At 38.2% G+C, this 21962-nt stretch overlaps 1 protein-coding gene across 2 annotated transcripts in view; it reads left to right on the top strand.

Moving 5' to 3' along the window:
• Nucleotides 1–13324: 13324 nt before the first annotated feature.
• GPR149 (G protein-coupled receptor 149) overlaps nucleotides 13325–21962 on the top strand; it is a gene marked incomplete at both ends in the record, with an annotated part of 58096 nt that continues 49458 nt past the window's right edge. For both annotated transcript variants that reach the window (XM_080916417.1, XM_080916418.1), the window contains 3 exons: nucleotides 13325–14302; nucleotides 15180–15372; nucleotides 20669–21114. In XM_080916417.1, coding sequence (XP_080772543.1) covers nucleotides 13325–14302; nucleotides 15180–15372; nucleotides 20669–21114 — 1617 coding nt within the window. The remainder of the gene's footprint in view (nucleotides 14303–15179; nucleotides 15373–20668; nucleotides 21115–21962) is intronic.

Raw genomic sequence — 21962 nt, 5'->3', positions numbered from 1 at the left:
TTCCCATGGGCTTGAAGACCCTTTCAGCTCCTTCAGTCCTTTCTCTAGAGCCTTCATTGAGGTCCTTGTGTTCAGTCTGATAATGAGCTACAAGCATCCTCCTCTGTATCATTATGGCCCTGGCAGAGCCTCTGAGGAGGCAAACATATCAGGTTCCTACCGGTAAGTAATACTTGGCGTCAGCAATGGTGCTTGAGTTTACTGGCTGCATATGGGATGAACCCCCAGGTGAGGCAAGTCTCTGGATGATCTTTTCTCTAATCCCTTCTCCTCTATTTGTCCCTTTTCTTCTGGTGAGCATTTTGTTCTCCATTCTGAGAAGAACTGAAGCATCCACATTCTTGCCTTCTTTCTTTGAGCTTCATAATTTCTTTAAGTTGTTTCTTGTGTATTCCTAGCTTTTGGGGCTACTCCACTTTTATATGTGAGTAATTACTGAGTGTTCTTTTGTGACTGGGTTACCTCACTAAGGATGATAGCTTCAAGTTCCATCCATTTGCCTAGGAATTTCATGAAGTTGTTGTTTTTAATAGCTGAGTAGTACTCCATTGTGTAAATGTACCACAATTTCTATATCCATTCATTTGCTGAAGGACATCTGGTTTCTTTCCAGCTTTTGGCTATTATAAATAAGGCTGCTATGAACATGGTTGTGCATGTGTCCTTTTTAGATGTTGGAGCTTCTTTTGGGTATATACCCAAAAATAGTATACCTGGGTCCTCAAGTAGTATTATGATCAGTTTTCTGAGGAACCACCAGACTGATTTCCAAAGTGGTTGTACCAGTTTACAATCCCACCCAGAGTGGAGGAGTATTCCTCTTTCTCCACATACTCAACAACATCTGCTATCACCTGAGTTTTTTATCTTAACCATTATGACTGGTGTGAGGTGAAATCTTAGGGTTGTTTTGATTTGCATTTTTCTGATGACTAGGGATGTTGAACATTTTTTAGGTGCTTCTCAGCTATTCTATATTCCTCGATTGAGAATTCGTTGTTTAGCTCTGTACCCCATTTTTTAATGGAATTATTTAATCCTCTGCATTCTAACTTCTTCAGGTTTTTGTATATATTGGATGTTATCCCTCTACGAGATGTAGGACTGGTAAAGTTCCTTTCCCAATTTGTTGGTTGCTGTTTTGTCCTTTCGACTGTGCCCTTTGGCTTACAGAAACTTTGCAGTTACATGAGGTCCCATTTGTTGATTCTTGATATTAGAACATAAGCCATTGGTGTTCTGTTCAGGAAATGTTCCCCTGTACCTATGTGTTTTAAGCTCTTCCCCACTTTCTCTTCCATTATTTTCAGTGCACCTGGTTTTATGTGGAGGTCTTAGATTCACATAGACTTGAGCTTTGTACAAGAAGATAAGAAAGGATTGATTTGCATTCTTCTGCATGCTGACTGTCAGTTGAACCAACACCATTTGTTGAAGAGGCTGTCCTTTTTCCAGTGAATGTTTTTAGCTTCTTTGTCAGAGATCAAGTGACCATAGGTGTGTAGATTAATATCTGGGTCTTAGATTTTTTCCCATTGATCTACCTGCCTGTCTTTGTACCAATACCATGTAGTTTTTATTACAATTGATCTGCAATACAGTTTGAGGTCAGGGTTTGATTACCCCAAACCTTTTTTTTTTTTTTTTTTTTTTTTTTTGATGAAAATAGTTTTTGCTATCCTGGGTTTTTTTTTTTTTTTTTTTCAAACAAATTTGCAAATTTCTCTTTCTAGGTCTAGGAAAAAGTGAGTTGGAATTTTGATGGTAATTGTAAGGAATCTGTAGATTGTCTTAAGCTAGATGGCCATTTTTTCTGTGTTGATCCTTCAATTCATGAGCATGGGAGATCTTTCCACCTTCTGAGGTCTTCTTCAATTTCCTTCTTCACAGACTTGAAGTTCTTGTTATACAGATCCTTCACTTGCTTCATTAGTATCACCCTAAATTATTTTATATTTTTGTAACTATTTTGAAGGGTGTTGTTTCCCTCAGTTCTTTCTCAGCCTGTTTATCCTTTGAGTAGAGGAAGATTTGTTCATGTTAATTTTATATCCATCCACTTTGCAGAAGTTGTTTATGGGCTGTAAAAGTTCTCTGGTGGAATTTTGGGGTTACTTAAATATACTATCATGACATCTGCAAATAATGATATTTTGACTTCTCCCTTTCTAATTTGTATCTCTTTGACCTCTTGGTGCTTTATGATTGCTCTGGCCAGGACTTCCAGTACTATATTTAATAGATAGGGAGAGAGTGGGCAGCCTTGTCTAGTTCCTGATTTTAATGGGATTGTTTCAAGTTTCTCACCATTTAGTTTGATGTTGGCTACTGGTTTGTTATGTATTACTTTTACTATATTTAAGTATGAGCATTGAATTCCTGATCTTTCCAAGATTTTTAACATGAAGGGGTGTTGAATTTTGTCAAATGCTTTATCATCATATTAAGAGATGATCATGTGTTTTTTTTCCCTTTGGGTTTGTTTATATAGTGGATTGCATTGATGAATTTCTGTATATAGAACCATCCTTGCATCCCTGTGATGAAGCCTACTTGATCATGGTGAATGATTATTGTGAAGTGTTCTTCAATTCAGTTTGCAAGAAGTTTATTGAATATTTTTGCATCAATGTTCATGAGGGAGATGGGTCTAAAGTTCTCTTTCTTTGTGGGGGTCTTTGTGTGGTTTAAGTGCTTTGAGCTTTAGAAGAGTTTCTTTTATGATTGTGGGTGCCCTTGTATTTAGAGCAGAGATGATCAGGATTGCGAGTTCATATTGATAAATATTTTTTCCTTCTGAGTAAAAAATGTCCTTCCTTATCTTTTTTGATAACTTTTGGTTGAAATTTTACTTTATTCAATATTAGGATGGCTACTCCAGCTTGTTTCTTGGTACCATTTGCTTTGAAATTTTTCCCAACCTTTTACTCTGAGGTAGTGCTTGTCATTAAAGGTTGCTGAGATGAGTTTCCTTTATGCAACAAAATGCTGCATCTTATATAGCCATCCAGTCTGATAGTCTATGTCTTTTTATTGGCAATTGAGTCCATTGATCTTAAGAGATATTAAGTAATAGTGTTTCTTGCTATTTTTGTTGTTAGTGGCAGAATTAGTTTTGTGTGCTTTTCTTCTTCGTGGTTGTTCCAAGATTAATTTCTTGCTTTTCCTATGGTGAAGTTTTCCTCTTTGTGGTGGAGTTTTTCATCTATTATTGTTTGTAGGGCTGGATTTATGGATAAATATGGTGGAGATATTTTTTTGTCCTGGAATATCTTGGTTTCTCCATCTATGGTAATTGAGAGTTTTGCTAGATATAGTAACCTGGGCTGGAACTTGTATTCTCTTAAGGTCTGTTCAATGTCAGTCTAGGATCATCTAGCTTTCTTAGTCTCTGTTGAAAATTCTGGTGTAATTATGATCAGTCTGCCTTTATATGTTATCTGTCCTTTTTCCCTTACTGCTTTAAGCATTCTTTCTTTGTATTGAACATTTGTTGTTTTGACTGTTCTCTGTTGGGTAGAAGTTTTTTTCTGGTCCAATCTATTTGGGGTTCTTCTATGATCATGGTTATTTCTTTCTTTAGGCTAGGGAAGTTTTCTTCTATTATTTTGTTGAAGATATATACTTGCCCTTTTAGTTGGGAGTCTTTGCTGTCTTCTAAACCAATTATCTTTAGGTTTGTCTCCTCATTGTGTCCTGGTTGATTTTTGCATTTTCTCTGACTGTTGTCTCAATGTTTTCTATGGTATCTTCTGCCCCGAAACTCTCTCTTCCATCTCCTGTATTTTGTTGGTGATGCTTGCATCTATGACTCCCAATATCTTTCCTAGGTTTTCCAACTTCAGGGTTGTCTCCTTTTGTGATTTCCTTATTTTTTCTATTTCTGTTTTCAATTTCTTCACCTGTTTGGTTGTGCTATCCTGTAGCTCTTTAAGTAAATTTTTTGGTGGTGATGGTGGTGGTGGTGGTGGTGGTGGTGTGTGTGTGTGTGTGTGTGTGTGTGTGTGTGTGTGTGTGTGTGTGTTTCCTCTTTAAGGGCTTCAACTTATTTGCCTGTGTTCTCCTGGCTTCCTGTAACACTTCTTCAAATGTGCTATTTATGTGCTTCTTAGGGACTTTTATCATCATTATGGCATATGATTTTAAGTCTTAATCTTGTTTTTCTGGTGAGTGAGATAACCACTATTTGTTGTGTTGGGAGAACTGGATTCTGATGCTTCCTGATTGTCTTGGTTTCCATTTTTTAGATCCTTTTGCTTTCCTCTTGCCATCTTGCCATCAATAATGCTAGGTGATCTTGTTGTCTCTAACTGGAGCTTGTCTTTCCTATGGGTCTGTGAGCCCATGGGCTCTATAGAAAAATTGTTCCTGGGTGTTTGGCTCTCTGGGTAGGCTGCAAGGTCCGTTGGCAGTGCCCAGTCTTGATGCAACTGGCCTGGCTCTGGCCTTATGCCGGAAGTGTCTGTTTCATGGCAACACTGCTACCTGTACCCTGAGAGTTCTGTGCAGCCTCTCCTGGGACAGTCAGCAGAGAGGGAGTGTGGATTCACCCCTGAGCTCAGGAGTGACAGCCCTTGTGCAGCTCTTCTGAGCACCCAGCAAATCTCTGGGCAGTCCACCAGTCCTGATGAAACTAGGAATGTAAATCTTATACTTCAAAAAATTTGACAAGGGCAGGCATTACATATAATGTTGTTTACATGATGCACGTCTCTGAACTTTCAACACTTAAACAGAAGTTGAATAATGAATTAATGTTTGTGATACATAATTATGCTTAGATTAACTAGATTTTTTTCTTTTTGGATTGCATATATTTTATTTATATTTCAAATAGTATCATCTTTCCCGGATTTCCTTTTATAAACACCCTATACCATCCCTCTCCCATTGCTTTTATTAGGGTGCTCCCCACCAATATCTTCCTGCCTCCCTGCCCTGACCTACCCCTATACTGGGGCATCAAGCCTTGGCAAGAAGCAAGGGCTTCTCTTCCCATCGATGACCAACAAGGCCATCCTCTGCTACATATGTAACTGGAGGCATTGTTCCTCCATTTGTATTAAATGAATAATGGTTTAGTCCCTGAGACTTTGGTTGGTGGGTATTGTTCTTCTTATAAGGTTGAAACCCCCTTCTTCTCCTTCAATCCTTTCTCTAATTCTTCCATTTAGGACCCCGTTCTCAGCTCAATGGTTGGTTGTGAGCATTTGCCTCTGTATTTGTCATGCTGTGGCAGAGCCTCTCAGGAGACAGCTATATCAGGCTCCTATCAGCAAGTACTTCTTGGCATCAGCAATATTGTCTGGGTTTAGTTGCTGTATATGCCCTAGATCTCAAGGTGGGACAGTCTCATACAGCCTGTTTTTAGTGTCTACTCCAAACTTTGTCTCCATATTTCCTCCTGTGAATATTTTTGTTCCCCCTTCTAAGAAGGACTGAAGCATCTGCACTTTGGTTTTTCTTGTTCTTGAGCTTCATGTGGTCCGTGAATTGTATCTTGGGTAATTCAAGCTTTTGGGCTAATATCCACTTGTCAGTGAGTGCATACCATGTGTGGTTTTTGTTTGGTTTGGTTTTGTTGTGATTGGGTTACCTCACTCAGGATGACATATTCTAGTTCTACCCATTTGCCTAGGAATTTCATGAGGTCATCAATTTTAATAGCAGAGTAATATTCCATTGTGTAAATGTACCACATTTTCTTTATCCGTTCCTCTGTTGAAGGACACTTAGGTTATTTCCAGTTTCTAACGATTGTAAATAAGACTGCTATGAACATAGTAGAGCATTTGTCCTTGTTATATGTTGGAGCATTTTTTGGATATATATCCAGGAGTGGTATAGCTGAGTGCTCACGTAGTACTATGTCAAGTTTTCTGAGGAACCACCAGACTGTTTTCCAAAGGGGTTATACCACTTTGCAATCCTACCAGCAATGAAGGAATCATTCTTCTTTCTCAACATTCTCAACAGCCTGCTTTCATCTGAATTTTTGGAATCTCATGGTTGGTTAGATTTGCATTTCCCTATTGACTAAGGGTGTTGAACATTTCTTTAGGTGCTTCTCAGCCAATTGATATGTTTGCTCCATAAGGGACAGAGCTATGCAAAATCTTTTTTTCTGTACATTATGTTTATAGAAAGATGCCTTATATATTTTATTCTTAGAAATAGCATTGTTGATACTTTTCCTTTAATGGAAAAATGTCATATAATAGTTTCTTCTGAATTGAAACATTTTCTTTAGGGAGAATTAGGAAAGCTACTGAGACTCCTGAGGTAAAGAAATGTCTACATTTCTGAAAAAATTAGCACTTGCTAGATTTGTGAAATGCTTGAACAGCCCTACTACGGGGCAATAGAAACAGTAAGTACCTGCTGGGAGAAAGACTCACATGAGGAGCTGCAGAAAGGATATTCAGTGACCTGTCAATATCTCAGGATTCTGCTTTTTGTGAGCCTTCACCTGTGTTAGGGATGCTCTTCACTGACCATCATCCCTGCTCCTGTAGGTAACCTCCCCTCCTATGTCTATTCCTAACCTCAATAAAAAGTTCTTTCATTCATCACCTTAGAATTTGGTTCTGTTGTTACCTTAAAATATTTTGGGCTCCCTGTCTGGGGTGAATTGATGCATCTATTATGTTTTCTTATGAAAAGTCTCTCCTACAACACCTTGTGGACTTATCTGGATGGAGAAAATATAGCTTAGAGTGGAGTAATTTTATGGTCATAGCTAATGTTGTAATGGACCAGATGATGCTTTTCCATGTAAGGAGGTACTGTCCAAGGGAAAAATCTCCCTATTGAAGTTACTTGAAAACAAATGTGGCAACTTTTATGTTTTGCTGGAGTTCCTAGGGAAGAAACTGACAGAAAGACAAATGTTGTGCTTGTAATATTTTTGGCAGAATTTAAAGCCTGACCAGCTGTGACTAGAAGACTTTTTTTTTCTTTTTTTTCAAAGAAGTGGTAGACTAGGATGTTCAGGTGGTCTCCATTATTCCTTCTGCTATGAAAGAAGGAGTTCCTAGAAAAAACAACTACTACAAGTGTTCTCTGTCAGATTGGCCAAGGTTTCTTACAAGTGAAGGTGATCAGAAGCCTCAGGTTGGATTACATGTTTACTGGCCCCCTAGTAGTGTACAAATTACTTGAGCTTATGGTGGGGCCAAATGTACCTTAATTCATGGCAAGTCAAAAACAATAAGGACATTGGAGGCCAGTGGATGGATTAGGGGATAAAATGGTACAGATAAAAAGAAGCATGTTTGCTCTAGATGTGAAGAATAATACTGTCAAAAAAAAATAAAACTGTATACAATTATTGCCTGAGAAAGAATGAAAGAAAGAGAGGAAGAAAAAAAAGGAAGGAAGGAAGGAAGGAAAGAAGGAAGGAAGGAAGAAAGAAAGAAAGAAAGAAAGAAAGAAAGAAAGAAAGGAAGGAAGGAAGATTAGAAAGACTAGAAACTTGAAGTAATCCCACTAAAATCATGGACTAGACCAGGCTGCCCACTCTGCACCTATCTATTCAACATAGTACTGGAAGTCCTGGCCAGAGGAATTACACAGCAAAACGAAATAAAATGGATACAAATCAGAAAGGAAGAAGTAAAAATATCACTATTTGCAGATGACATGATTGTATACTTAAGTGACCCCAAAATTTTCACTAGAGGACGTATACAGCAGATAAACAAGTTCAGCAAAGTGGCTGGATATAAAATTAACTCAAAATAATCAGTAGCTTTCCTCTACTCAAAAGACAAACATGCTGAGAAAGAAATTATGGAAACGTTACCCTTCACAATACTCACAAACAATATGAAATACCTTGGTGTGACTCTAACTAAGTGAGTAAAGAACCTGTATGACAAGAACTTCAAATCCCTGAAGAAGAAAATTAAAGAAGACCTCAGAAAATGGAAAGATCTCCCATGCTCATGGATTGAAAAGATCAACATTGTAAAAATGGCCATCTTACCAAAAGCAATCTACAGATACAATGCAATCCCCATCAAAATTCCAACCCAATTCTTCATAGAATTGAAAAGAGCAATTTGCAAACTCATGTGGAATAACAAAAAACCTAGAATATCAAAATCTATTCTCAACAACAAGAAAACATCTGAGAAAATCACCATCCCTGACTTCAAGCTATATTACAAGGCAATTGTGTTAAAAACTGCATGGTACTGGTACAGAGATAGACACGTTGATCATTGGAACAGAATAGAAGATCCAGAAATGAACTCTCACACATATGGTCACTTGATTTTTGACAAAGAAGCTGAAAACATTCAATGGAAAAAGGACAGCCTCTTCAACAAATGGTGTTGGCTCAACTGGCAATCAGCATGCAGAAGAATGAAAATAGATCCTTTCTTATTTTATTGTACAAAGCTCAAGTGCAAGTGGATCAAAGATCTCCACATTAAACCAGGTACACTGAAACTATTAGAAGAGAAAGTGGGGAAAACCTTAGAATACATAGGCACAGGAGAAATTTTCCTGAAATGAATGACAATGGCTTGTGCTCTAAGATCAAGGATCAATAAATGGGACTTAATGAGATTGTTAAGTTTTTGTAAGACTAAGGTCACTGTCAAAAAAACAAAACAGCAAACAACAGATTGGGAAAAGATCTTTACCAATCCCACATCTGATAGAGATCTAATATCCAATATATACAAAGAACTCAAGAAGTTAGACTCCAGAGAATCAAACAATCCTATTTTTAAAAAAATGGGCTACAGAGCTAAACAAAGAATTCTCAATTGAGGAATATTGAATGGCTGAGACGCATCTAAGGAAGTGCTTCATATCCTTAGTCCTCAGGGAAATGAAAATCAAAACAACCCTGAAATTCCAACTCACACCAGTCAGAATGGCTAAGATCAAAAACACAAATGACAACAAATGCTGGTGAGGATGTGGAGAAAGAGGAACACCCCTCCACTGTTGCTGTGGTTGTAAGCTGGTACAACCATTCTGGAAATCAGTCTGGCGATTCCTCAGAAAATTGGACATAGTAGTACCTTAAAACCCAGTTATTCCACTTCTGGGTATATATATCCCAGAGAATCTCCAACATGCAATAAGGACACATGTACCACCATGTTCATAGCAGCCCTATTTATAATAGCCAGAAGCTGGAAAGAGGCCAGATGTCCTTCAGTAGATGAATGGATTAAAAATTGTGGTACATTTACACTATGGAGTACTACTCAGCTATCAGAAACAATAACTTTATGAAATTTCTAGGAAAATGGATGCATCTAAAGAATATCATCCTGAGTGAGATAACCCAGTCACAAAAGAACAGACATAATATGCAGTCACTGATAATTGTATACTAGCCCCAGAAAGCTTTGAATACCCCAGAAACAACTCACAGGCCATATGAAGCTTGAAAAAAAAGGAAAAAAACCAACAAAAAACAAACAAACTAAAAAAAAAAAAAACCCCAAAGGCCAAAAAGTGAAAGCATCTGTCCTTAGAAAAAACAACAAGTGTATAGCACCCTCTCAGAGTGGGGTACACCTAGACCTTAAATCGTTAATAATTCAAAAGCTAAGAATAATTCAAAGACTTTGGGGCAATTTTTGGTATTCAAATGTCATTATGTCTAATCTTTACACACCAAGAAAACTGACTGTTTCCATGTTATGTTCTGTTCTACATGTACTTCATGCTCATTGTAACTAGTAACATTTCAATGCATACTATCAAACCTTTAAAAAAAAATCAAGTACTGACAAAAATGTATTCATATACTTTTATGCAAATGTGCTTAAAATCTGTATATTTATCTTTGTTTTTTTTAAAATAAAGTTGTTCAATTTATAAAACAAAATTCGTACATGTATCTCTTTTTTTAAAATAAAGTTGTAAGAAAAAATAAAATAAAGAAAGAAGAAGGAAAGAAAGAAAGGAAGGAAGGACAGAAGGAAGAAAGAAAGAAAGAAAGAAAGAAAGAAAGAAAGAAAGAAAGAAAGAAAGAAAGAAAGAAGGGAAAAATTCAGGGCGGGAGAGTTGGCTCCACACTTAAGAACACTGTTTTGTTTTCCTTTGTTTTGTTTTGTTTTGTTTTGTTGTTTTGTTTTTTTCCCCAGAAAACTCAGGTTTAACTCTTAGTACCTACACAGTAGTTCACTACAGGTTCTGAAGACCTGATATGTTCTATTCCTCTTCTTCCAACATTGTGTCTACTGGGCATTCGCATGACCATGTACATTTATGCAGGCAAAACAGTCATACACAGAATATATCAATCTGAAAGTTATCTGTGTATGTGTGATTGTGTGTGTGCGTGTGATTGTGTGTGTGTGACACAGGCAAAACTGTCATACACAGAAATATATAAATCTAAGAAGTATGTGTGTATGTATGATTGTGTGTACATGCGTGTGTGTGTGTGTGTGTGTGTGTCTGTGTGTCTATGTGACACAGGCAAAACAGTCATACACAGAAATATATAAATCTAAAAAGTATGTGTGTACATGTGATTGTGTGTGTGTGTGTGTGTGTGTGTGTGTGTGTGTGCCTTGCTGAGGGTAGAGATTGGTGCTTTAACCTGGGGCTCTTTCAGAAGCCAGGCTGCAGGGAGAGACAGTTGATGAGAATAGTTACTATTGTTGTTCCAGCCAAGAGTCTGCCAGACTTTGGATAAAATGTAGCCAGGCAGGAGGGCTCAGCACAGCAGGCAGACAGACAATGCTGGTTTCTCTTGACTCTAAACCAAATAGCTTAAACCAGCCCCACTAAGCCCATGGCACCAAGAAAATATATAGAAGCCCCATGAAGACACTCCAGGATGAGGAAGCCACATAACGAATAAAAATTGATGGAATCTTTTTCTACTGTATTGAACTTTGCTCGTTAGTTTTGTAAATATTCTTTTAGCAGATGAACCACGAGAACAATGTACATTACTTGAAATGGTGAACAATGAGCCTTCTAAGTACTCTCTAAATCTTTACATCCATGGTTCCACTATTTGTTGTAGGACCGTTCTTATCCTTCCCACACTCTGTGGAAAGACTTCATTATTGCATAGACTCCTAACCTGTGGGTCCTTTGCAAAGTTATAAAGTATATGAAAGGCATTCATGTACAGAATGAGGATGGGAGATCAGATCACACAAGGTATAAGGACACAGCTATGAAATATTGGGAGTATTATGGTCAAGGTGCATATGATACCTGACAAAGTTAGCTTTTAAATTCTACAGCAGCCTGTGCCTGAAAAGCTAAAAGACCTTCAGGCATCTTGAAGCTCCTGGCATATCCTACCTTGCCCAAGTTGCTAGTTCTCTAAAGAGAAGTCTTCAGCAATAGCTCCTTACTATCTAGTTCTGGCAGGCAGCTGACAATCAAAAGCCTTTATGGTGGGCCCTTAGGGGACCTACTTCCTCAGCAACTTGTAACAATAGAACCCACTTCTAGTACTGGAATTTTTATTTAGCAAGATTATAGCCTCTGGGAGTGCCCATTTCCATCACTTCAGGGTGTCCCTGATACTCAATTGCCTCAGCTATTATTTTCTGGGAAAAAATTATCTGATATTCATCTCCCACTTCTCCTGGGCTATCCACTAGGATAGAGCTCACCTACTAGGGGCCACACCCTACAACAAAGCTGACTCTCCCTTCCCCAGAAATCACCAACTGTTAATATTGCATCAGCTAGAGCTGGGGGCCCACATGCTTCTTCCCCTCCCCAATGGAACGTTGGCTGGCTTGTTACTCATGGGGTCCTGCAACTGCTTCTGTTTTGTTAAAGGGATATGATCTGCCCTTTCATCTAAACACCTGTGTTTATGCCCATAGATCACTGTTGCTGTCAGTAGAAATCTACCCTGGAAGGAAACTTCCTTTTTCAACACACAGTGTATCCCAGTGCATAATCACTAATAAAACTTCTAAGTGACTGATACTGTGGCATGGTGTCTAAACATAGTCATCGATGGAACAGACGGAATGTTGTAGAGCTGCTCATTATTTCCTCTGAAGTGAAACATTTACTTTAAGGGGAAAGGCTTATAAGACTCTCAAGGTAAACAGACTTCTACATGTCTGGGGAAACTGGGACTTGCAAGATTCATGTGGTCCCCTCCTTATGGTAGTAGAAGAAGAGACAGCTGCTGGAGAGGAGAGTCTGGTCCGGAAGGTTGCTTAGAGGACATTCTTAGACCTGTCCTGCTTGTGTTGAGTGCAGAGAGTTCATGCGGCTCTTACAGCCTGAGTTGTGATGGGCTTTTCATGTTGCGGCTGCTTCGGAGCCATCCCTGTTCCTGTAAGTAACCCCAATAAAAGTTCAGCTGCTCACACGACACTTTGGTGTTACCATTACTTTAGCCTGCCGTGGGTTTCCTTCCTGGGGTAAGTAGACATTGTGTGTGTTGTATCTCTCCAGGGAAAGCTTCTCGTGCAACAGGACCCAGAAAGGGGTAAGGGCTTCAGCTGTTGGGGCAGATTAGATAAGGGTAAGGGCTTCAGCTGTTGGGGCAGATTAGATAAGGGTAAGGGCTTCAGCTATTGGGGCAGATTAGACCTCCTAGGAGTGATTTCCATAGTTTACATCAAGCCAGAGCAAGTATTTGAACTAGTTTTATATGACAAAATCAAAAGACATTGTTTCTTGCTTCTGATAAGCCAAGCTGAATGTAGAAGCGACAGATCGTTTTGTTCAAACACTGAACTCTCCCTTTTCCCCTGCTTCCCTTCTGCTTGCAGCTGACTCCTCCTTCCTGCAGCTCCCAGGATCACAGGCTGATTAAAGAACACAAAGGTTTGGTAGGAGCCTGTGCTGACTCCCTGAGACTCTGATTCTCATGTCCTCCCTCCTCTCTCTCTCCTCGCTCTTTCTCTCCCTCCCTTCCTCACCCCCGCCCTCTCTGAGCTGAGACCTACCTAACAACCTCTGCCTTTGAATTCAGCTCTGAGCACAGATGCATCTTTTTATTTATTGTTCTCCCAAGTGATTGCATCAATCAGGAGATCCTTCTGAGGAAAGACCCAGAGCATCCCTGAATGAGCACTTTGCAATCTGCCTGAGGAGTTCCTGCTTTCTTATCTGAAATTTGATGGTGAAAAGAAGTTTGTGTTTGATTTATTTACTTAAAATATTTAAAAGTTTCCCATTGATGCCTGAAATGGAGCACTGCTTTAAACATGCGTTGAATCAGATCTTTCTACCGGAGACGTGTCATGGAACATCTATAAAAACTTGGCAGGAGAAATGACATCTGCTTTGCAACTCTCACGCTCTGAGAAAATCGTCAGACTCGTTGAAGAGAGCAATTAAAATATTAAGGAAAATGTCTTTCTTTCTCGGCAACTTAACAAATGACTCTAAACTGTGGAAAGAAAGTCATAATTCTACGGACCTTATGAATTCGCCAGCAACTCTGACTCTTTCTCTCTTTTGCCTGATCTGTTTAATGACTCTCGCAGCTCTGGCAGGCAGCATTTTCTCACTGGTTTCTCTGCTGACCATGCAACACAGAACTGTTCTATCTATGCTTGTGACATCTTGGTCTGTGGATGATCTCTTGAACGTGTTGTCAGTGTCCATCTTCATGGTTTTGCAGTGGCCAAAAGAAGCACCGGACTACTTCCAGTTTCTGTGCACCACCTCTGCCTTACTGTATATGTGCCAAGCCCTCTCCAGCAACTTGAAAGCAACTCTTATAGTCTTCTACAACTTTTATACGATGCACAGGACCGTGGCGAGTCAATCAAGCTCCTGGCGACCAGGACAGGTACTTGGTGTGGCTTTAACCCTGTGGGCAGTCAGCCTGCTGCTGGCCTCGCTCCCGCTGTGCGGCTGGGGTATCTTTGTGCGCACGCCTTGGGGCTGTCTGACCGACTGTTCCAGCCCTTACGTCCTGCTCCTCTTTGCGGTGTATGCTTCTGCTTTCGGGCTCCTGGCGGTTTTCTCCGTCCCTCTCGCTCACCAGCTGCTGTGCTCAGAGGAGCCTCCGAGACTCCATGCCAACTATCAGGAAATTTCTCGTGGCGCCTCTACTCCTGGGACCCCTACTGCTGGGGGAAGAGTGCTCTGTCTGTCACCAGAGGATGCTGAGATCCCTGCTCTGCGATGCAATGAGGTATGCCCCCCGAGCTCCGACGTGGTCTTTACCCTGGGTCAGCCTGATACTTCCAGCACAGAAGCCAGGAAGCTAGAGAATCCAGGAACTGCCCGTGGCACCAACTGCTTCCCAATGAGCATGGCACAGAAGCGCTTTGCTTTGATCCTAGCGCTGACGAAAGTCATCCTCTGGCTGCCGATGATGGTGAGTATGTTTATCACTCCAGGGTGTGTGAGCTGAGCCCTGAAGCGGGTTTCGGGAGTCACCCAAAGATATGCTGATCCGCTTTCAGAAGCATCTGTTGACAGGTCCGAAGGAAGAAAGCCCATTCACCTAGGGACTAGTTAACTACCAAACCGAGGCTGTGAAGTAAATTTCAATCTGAGAAAGGTGGAGAGCCTTCGGTCACAAGAGACTTGTTTTTCCTAGATCATGGTCAAAGATGTTCTCTCTCTTAGGCAAAATCTGGGCGTATTCAGAAAGGGAAGGGCGGGAAATAAGGGGTTTTGTTTTGTTTTGTTTTTCTTTCAACCTTCTCTGGCCCCGTTTTATTCTTAGTTTCCTCCTGCCTGGCACAGACTCCACCCATCTCTAGCACCAAAAGACAGAGGGGTGTAGTGGGGAAGAGAAAGTACAGAAAATTAGCTTTGTTTGCTGGTGTCCTAGAGTAAGCTGGGAAGTGGGGGGATAAGGTGACAGTGAACAAGGATGGAAACCTGCAAACAAGAAGTGACAAGTTTGGAGTTTCTAGTACAGGTCCTACTGGTTCATTTCCCTTTTCCTTTCTTTCACTGACTAGCATTGTCTGCCTCTTAGGGAGGGATTTCAAATGGCAGCAGGTGCAGACAGAGCATTCAAAAAGGAAACAACTAAATCCTGTTTGCTCTGGCGCATCTAAATGTATCCCATCCATTCCCGGAATTCTGCCACCAAACCCCTGGAGTGTGGCCCAGAAACAGAGCTCTTGTAAACCAAAACAGTGTGGCTTGGATAGAGGACTTAAACAGTCAGGTGTGTAAGAAAGCCTTGGAAAGTGGGAAAGAAGATTTCTGGTTTTAGTCTGAAGTTCTTTGCCTTTCAGATCCAGATGGTGGTAAAACACGTGGTGGGGTTTCAGAGCCTTCAGGACGATACGCTCAGCTTTCTACTAACGCTGCTGGCCAGCATTGTAACACCAGTGTTTGTCTTGTCTAAACGTTGGGCCCACTTGCCTTGTGGCTGCATCATCAACTGCCAGCCGGACGCCTACTCCGTTGCATTTGATGGGAAAAAGCGTAAGTCCTCCACAGTGACTGTGAGAGGGAGCAACACACCTACACACTGTATATAATATATGCACATATTGTACACAATAATATATTTTATACATATATATATCAGGATATATATATATATATATATATATACATATATATATATATATGTATATATATATATATATATATATGCTGAAAAAAAAAAACCTCACAGTAAATGTTTACGATGTTCCTCTGCTGTTGGAAACACATAACATCCTGAAAACCAGCCAATAAGCAAAATTCCACAAGCTTAAAAGGGGGTGGGGGTTTCTGGTCATCCTTGATTTTGCACCCATGTCATTCCATTAAAAAGTTGATTATGTGTCTAGAAGGGGGAGGGCAGTTGTTGTAGTATTCAAAGGCTGCACAATCAGAGTCTATCTGGCTACATCATCTGATTAAAAGAAACATGATTCCTACTCCTTTCAATGAAAAGGTGATGTGGGTGAAAGACAAGACCAGGTCAGGAATGAGCTATGTGTTTTGATCTACTAAAAAGGAAAGGACATTTTGCCATACTAGACGAAATTTATATACTAGACTGAATAAAATCAGATGGTTTATTAGTGTACGATCAATTAACTCTTCTGCTATCCTTTTCAACAAAATAACAAAGTATATTTTCTTTAGCAGAAAAAGAAACATTAAGTAAAAAATGGTTCATTTCAGATGATTCTAGGGTTGTAAAAATGAGAAAGTATCAAAGTATTTTTAGCATATAATTCTATAACAAAGTGATTTTTATAAATATTAATTATAGGCCATTTTTGTGTGTTGATAATATTTAAATTATAGAATATCTAGATATTTTCTACTTGACAAAAATATTTCTGTTATTACAAATATCATCATTTTTATGTGTGATAGATGGCAAATTCATTTGTGTCTTTAAAATAACTGTATGTGTTTTTATAAATTGTTATAAAAATAACAAGAGATAATTGATATTAAATTAATGCAAAATTGATAAAGTTATAAACTGGAAGAAATTGTTTACATGATCGTTCAAATAGTCTTATGTTATTTCATTAGTTTAGTGACTCTGTCTTATAAAATTTTAAATCGTGTAGGAAGTAACCAGAAATCAATTTGCAGAAACAAAATTTTTCTTATGTTTTGGATAGGAGTTTATATATTATTTCAAAACAAAAGCTTTTATGTAAATTTAGCACAGCAGTTTCACAGATAGTGTGGGTGTGGTTTTTAGAGTCACATTTTGATTAACGTGATGGGTTTTTTTTTAATTAAACAAACAGCTAAAAAATTAGATATTCTCTAGTTTCAGATTATTTCTTCCCAGAATCAGAGTTCCTGGTGGTATATGTGGAAATTATTTCTTGTATAAAGTAATGTAATTATTACAAAATGATAGTTGGAAAGAGATGACTGATATATGCTTGATCCAGGGACCAAAAGAAGTCAGAAGACAAGTTTGTGGAGTTTGTTCTTTCTGTCCATCTTTACATGGGTTTCAATACCCACAGTCCCCTTATACACTGAGTCATCTCACTGGTGGTCCTCTACTCAGAAACCTTTAAAAGCACATTCATCTGGTGTCACTGAGTCAAGGACAGCCTGACCTAACCAGTCCTATAATCTCCATCGTGGTTTCTTTATGTTGCACCTACTCAAAATTCCCTGTGAAAAAAGTGGTTACTATGTGTCTTATACTAAGTTAGCGTTTTATTGCTGTGAAAAGACACCATGACAATTGCTACTTATAAAGGACAACATTTAATCCGGGCAGGTTTACAGGTTCAGAAGTTCAGTCCATTGTCATCAAGACAAGAGCCTGGCAGCATCCAGGCAGACTGAGAGTTCTACAGCCAGGAACAGACTGGGCATCCTCAGGCAGCCAGGAGAAGGCTCTCCAAGCCTACTCCCACAGTGACACACTTCCTCCAACATGGCCACACCTTCTAATAGTGCCACTCCCTGGGCTGAACATATGCAAACCATCACACTATTTTTTTTTTTTTTTTTTTTTTTTTTTTACTGTGCTGTATGGTTATTAAGGAACAGAAGTCTTTGGTGAATAATCATTGAGCCAGGTTTGGGTCAAAGACATGTTTTTTAAAAATATGATACATGTACTAATTCCTTAAGAATTTTATACAATTTATTTTAGCATTATTTCTCACTCGTTCGTCTAACCCCTCCTAGTTCCACAGCCACGTGTATGACCTCCCTCCACTTCATGCCCTCCCCTTGTTATAAAATAGCCCATTAAGTCCAAATTGTGTTACCTATATATGGCTGAGTCCAGGGCCATCCACTGGATCAGAGCTGACCTACCAGGGAGCATAGCCTTAAAAAAAACTAACTCTTTCTCCGAAGTCATAAACTGAAGCACTACTTTCTATCCATTCTTAATAGTTAAAGAAGAGTTTTAGTTAAGTGCCAAAACCTTAAGGTCATGATATTTCATATCCAAAATATGTACCTGGCCTGACCTGACCTTCAAAAGCACATAACTGAAGGTACTGCTCCCCAGCAAGTGGTGAGAATTGAGGATCCTGAGTGAGACCGAGGGCAGTGCCATTAACCAGGCTGCACTGAGCTATCAGTTATTAATATTACCCAGCTGGCTCCTGTAGATTTCAACGCTTTCTATCTTCTATTTGTAATTTTTAAAAGACATAGTTTTGTGCTTAAGAAGCTTAAATGTGATCAATTTTGATTCTAATGCTAACATTTGATTCAACATAACTCTGATTATTAACTGGTGTGTGTGTGTGTGCGTGCGTGTGTGTGTGTGTGTGTGTGTGTGTGTGTGTGTGTGTGTGTGTGTTATTTCTGTGTCCATGTGAAGATGTGGGTGTAATGGTCTGTAAATGAGCATGTGGAGACCAGAAGTGAACGTCTGTCGTCTTCTCTATTGTTCTCTATTTCACATTTATAATTACTACTTAGGCAACAAACACTTTGCTCACAAAACCATGTTCCAAGCCCCTTGACTGTCAACCTTTCAACACTATTTTAAACCACCATCAGCCATGGCTAACATTTACTGCTAAGGAAAGTCATTAAAACAATAATCTAATTACTCCAAAACATTTTCATTGGTTTTAATTGACATACTGATTCTGACCTAGAAATGCCATATATACACATCCTGCTTCCATTATTGTATTTGTATCCCAAGTCTGATCAATGGTAAAACAATTTTATATAGAGGGCAATCACTTGAATTCTTGAATTGGATATTTTAAATTCATATTGTTTTGTAAGGTAGCTTGCCCTAGTGATCTTAGTAGCTTTCTCTGCAGAAGTGGACAAATAGTACCTCTATTATATAGATATACCATAATCAACATGATTAATTTACCATCTCATAATGACTATGGCAACTTCAACTTTCTAAAATATACATTACTATTATTATTATTGTTGTTGTTGTTGTTGTTGTTATGCGTGACATGTAATGTATGTGTGATTTTGGACATAAGCCTGTGGATGTAAGAAAATAACTTTTGAGATCTGGTTTTCTCCTACTGTCGAAGCGAGGCTTTAATTCAGGTCATCAGACTTGAATGGCGAACACCTTTACCTACTGACTCATCTCACTGGCCCTGATTTTCGCTTCACCTCAGACTTTTATGTTCCTGACCCAGAGGCACATTCTCCAACAGCACATTTTATTGATCCCTTTAAGGATGTTGCACAGTTTTTACTCTCTGTATCAGAGTTTCATTATACAGTTGACACCATGCAGCCAAGTATTAATAATGCAGTTGGTATTTTATGGCCATCCTTATTTCCTGAGTGGTCCTGGCTAGCAAACCTGCCGCTTCCTATCTCTTTTGGAGAAAGAAAACCCGTGGATAATTGTGCCATTCTTATAGCTCTTCAGCTGTCAGTCTTAAAATAGGTTAAAAGTTATAAATTAATTTTACTGCACTATAAGGAAGTAGAGCTATAAACGTCACAGTATAGAGAACCTAATGATCTGCTTCTACTTTTCAATTTTCTTTTGACACAATTTTTTTTTTTTTTTTTTTTTTTTTTTTTGCTTTGTGTTCTGGCTCACACAAAAATGAATGATACTGATAAATTCTATTTCTCAGAAAGCAGAACTCAGCTGTAAATCTGTGGATCTGGAAACATTTCAGTAATAGAATGAGCATGTGAATGCCACTAGAGTGTGTTGCAAAGTGAATCAAATTTTATGTATTATTCCCATAAAAACTTTATAGCCTTCCATAATTTTTCCACCAAAGAAAGCTAAATGCCTAACCATAAAGCACTGAGCTATCAAAGTAGAAAGTCTTTTTGAAACAAACCTTATTTTAAACTATGAAAAAACAAAACATCAAATGCATTTTACTACTACTTTGATATAAGCCGATTTGTAATTGGCTGATGTTCACACTGCTAATTCTTCAAGCTGTATTCATCAATTAATAGTGTTATATTTATAATTTCTGATATTCTGATAATTTAAGTAATAATTTCTTCATTCTTATTGAATTTATCTTGTAATTTTCAGATTTATGAATACTCTAAAATGTATTTATTTACAGAATTACAAGGCATTCACTTTTTTACACAAATGTATTGCAACTTTATTTGTTTAAAAAATGTATATATTGTCAGGTATGGTGATTCACACCCATAGCCTCAAAATTGAGACAGAATGGTGGAGCAATCAAGGACAGATTGTACTACCTGAAAAATTCAACACAACCTTATCTCTATAGTGACACATTGGAAAAGTGTCTTTTTGAAGTTAAAAAGCTACATGGCAGAACATGGTTTAATTTTTAATGTGTGCTTTTGCAGACGTGTCAGAAGTATTATGGAAAAATTCTTAAAGTAATTACATATATACATTAGCTCATAATATGAAGGCTATTTAGTAAGTTTCTAGGATATTAGAAAATATAGTCTTTTCCAAAGTAAATATCATATATATGTTATTTATTATATATATATATATATGTTAGTGAACTAAAAAAAAAAAGAAATAGAAAAGAAAACTGAATACACTTGAAAAATTCCCAATGTGTTGTTAAGTTTTAGTCATAAAATTGCTTGAAAGACTGAATTTTTTAGATTGCATTTTGAGCCCACCATTGGGTGTGAGAAATTATGCTCAGAGTAATAAGATAATTGAATCATGTAAGTCATGGTCTTTGCATATATTACAAGAGGTAACGAAGATATTTTTAACTTAAAGTAATCGAGTTAATTCAGTGCATGTTCATGCTCACAATTTACATGCAACACTGTTCATATCTACCATTCTAACTAGAATTTTATTTTCATTCAGTGAAGAGGAAAGGCTTTGAATTCAATTTATCGTTCCAACAAAGTTATGGACTTTATAAAATAACACATGCAGATTACTATGATGATGATGAAAATTCCATATCCTGTCACAACGCAAATAATGAGTGTGAAGCTACAAAGGAGCCTCGAGGTGACAACCAGAGTGTCTTCAATACTGTCACAGTAGAAATCAGCACCACGCCACCGCTGGACAGCGCCACATTGAAAGGTGTCAACAAGTACACCAATACAGACAACCCAGATTCCATACAGGCTATGACTGAGGAAAAGGGTGCTTTTTCTGTTAAAACTGAATGCGGTATTAACGATGGAGAAACCACCTCTTTTGAAGGTCCTGAGAGACGACTGTCACATGAGGAGAATCAGAAACCAGATCTTTCAGACTGGGAGTGGTGTAGAAGTAAGTCAGAACGAACACCTCGCCAGGTACAGTACAGGCTCTTCTTCCTGAGAAATTAAAGTAAAACTAAACATGAACGATGTGAAAAGATTGTGAATTTATTGTTTCCTTGAATCAAATCCAAGGGGGCGTTTATTTGTTTCCTTTGATCAAATCCAAGGGTGATTTTGTCTTACTTGGTTTCCATAGTATCTCACTTTTACTTCAAGACCTTTGGAATGATGTTTCATGCATTTATCTAGTTAGTTTTACCATTTCAGTCGAAACGTATACATTTTGGAGTCAGTAGACATATATGGAATCTTTGAGAAATATAAGGTATTTTACTTGAACTTCAAGTAATCTGATTAAATTCAAACATACCCCAGAGCTCAAGCTCCTGTACCATTTGATTAAACAAGTTAACATGTGTACTTTAATTTTTCACATCCATACACACAATTTATTTCAGAATGCATTCTAGTGAGCTATTCCAAGAAGTACCAAATGTCCCATTTCTTCTTTTTTTTTAAAGATACAGCTTGATGATAATTTAAAGACTAAAAGAAATTGCATGTGAATATTTCTCCACTCTCTCCTGATTCCAAACTTCTGTGAGTAATACAGAATCCATTCATTTTCTGTGTCATGTTTATATGAACCTATTTTTTCTAAACCCTCATATTTGATCAAGTGACCCTTGTTTTTAGGGCTATAAAGAGATTAGGGAGGAGGTTTCTTCTGCATGATGTAATAGAAACTCTTTAACTTGTCTTAATCTCTGTGATTAATCTGAACTTCAGAAATGTCTTGCTAGGATTAATGCATTCATTGATTGAATGTATCACTACAAACTACAAGTACAAATGTTTATTTTTAAGTATGAGTAATATAT

The sequence above is a fragment of the Micromys minutus genome, assembly GCF_963924665.1.
Source record: "Micromys minutus genome assembly, chromosome: 4".
In the NCBI taxonomy this organism is placed as follows: domain Eukaryota; kingdom Metazoa; phylum Chordata; class Mammalia; order Rodentia; family Muridae; genus Micromys; species Micromys minutus.
Note: the sequence above shows the minus strand (reverse complement) of the source record. Positions and strands in the feature narration are given on the sequence as shown.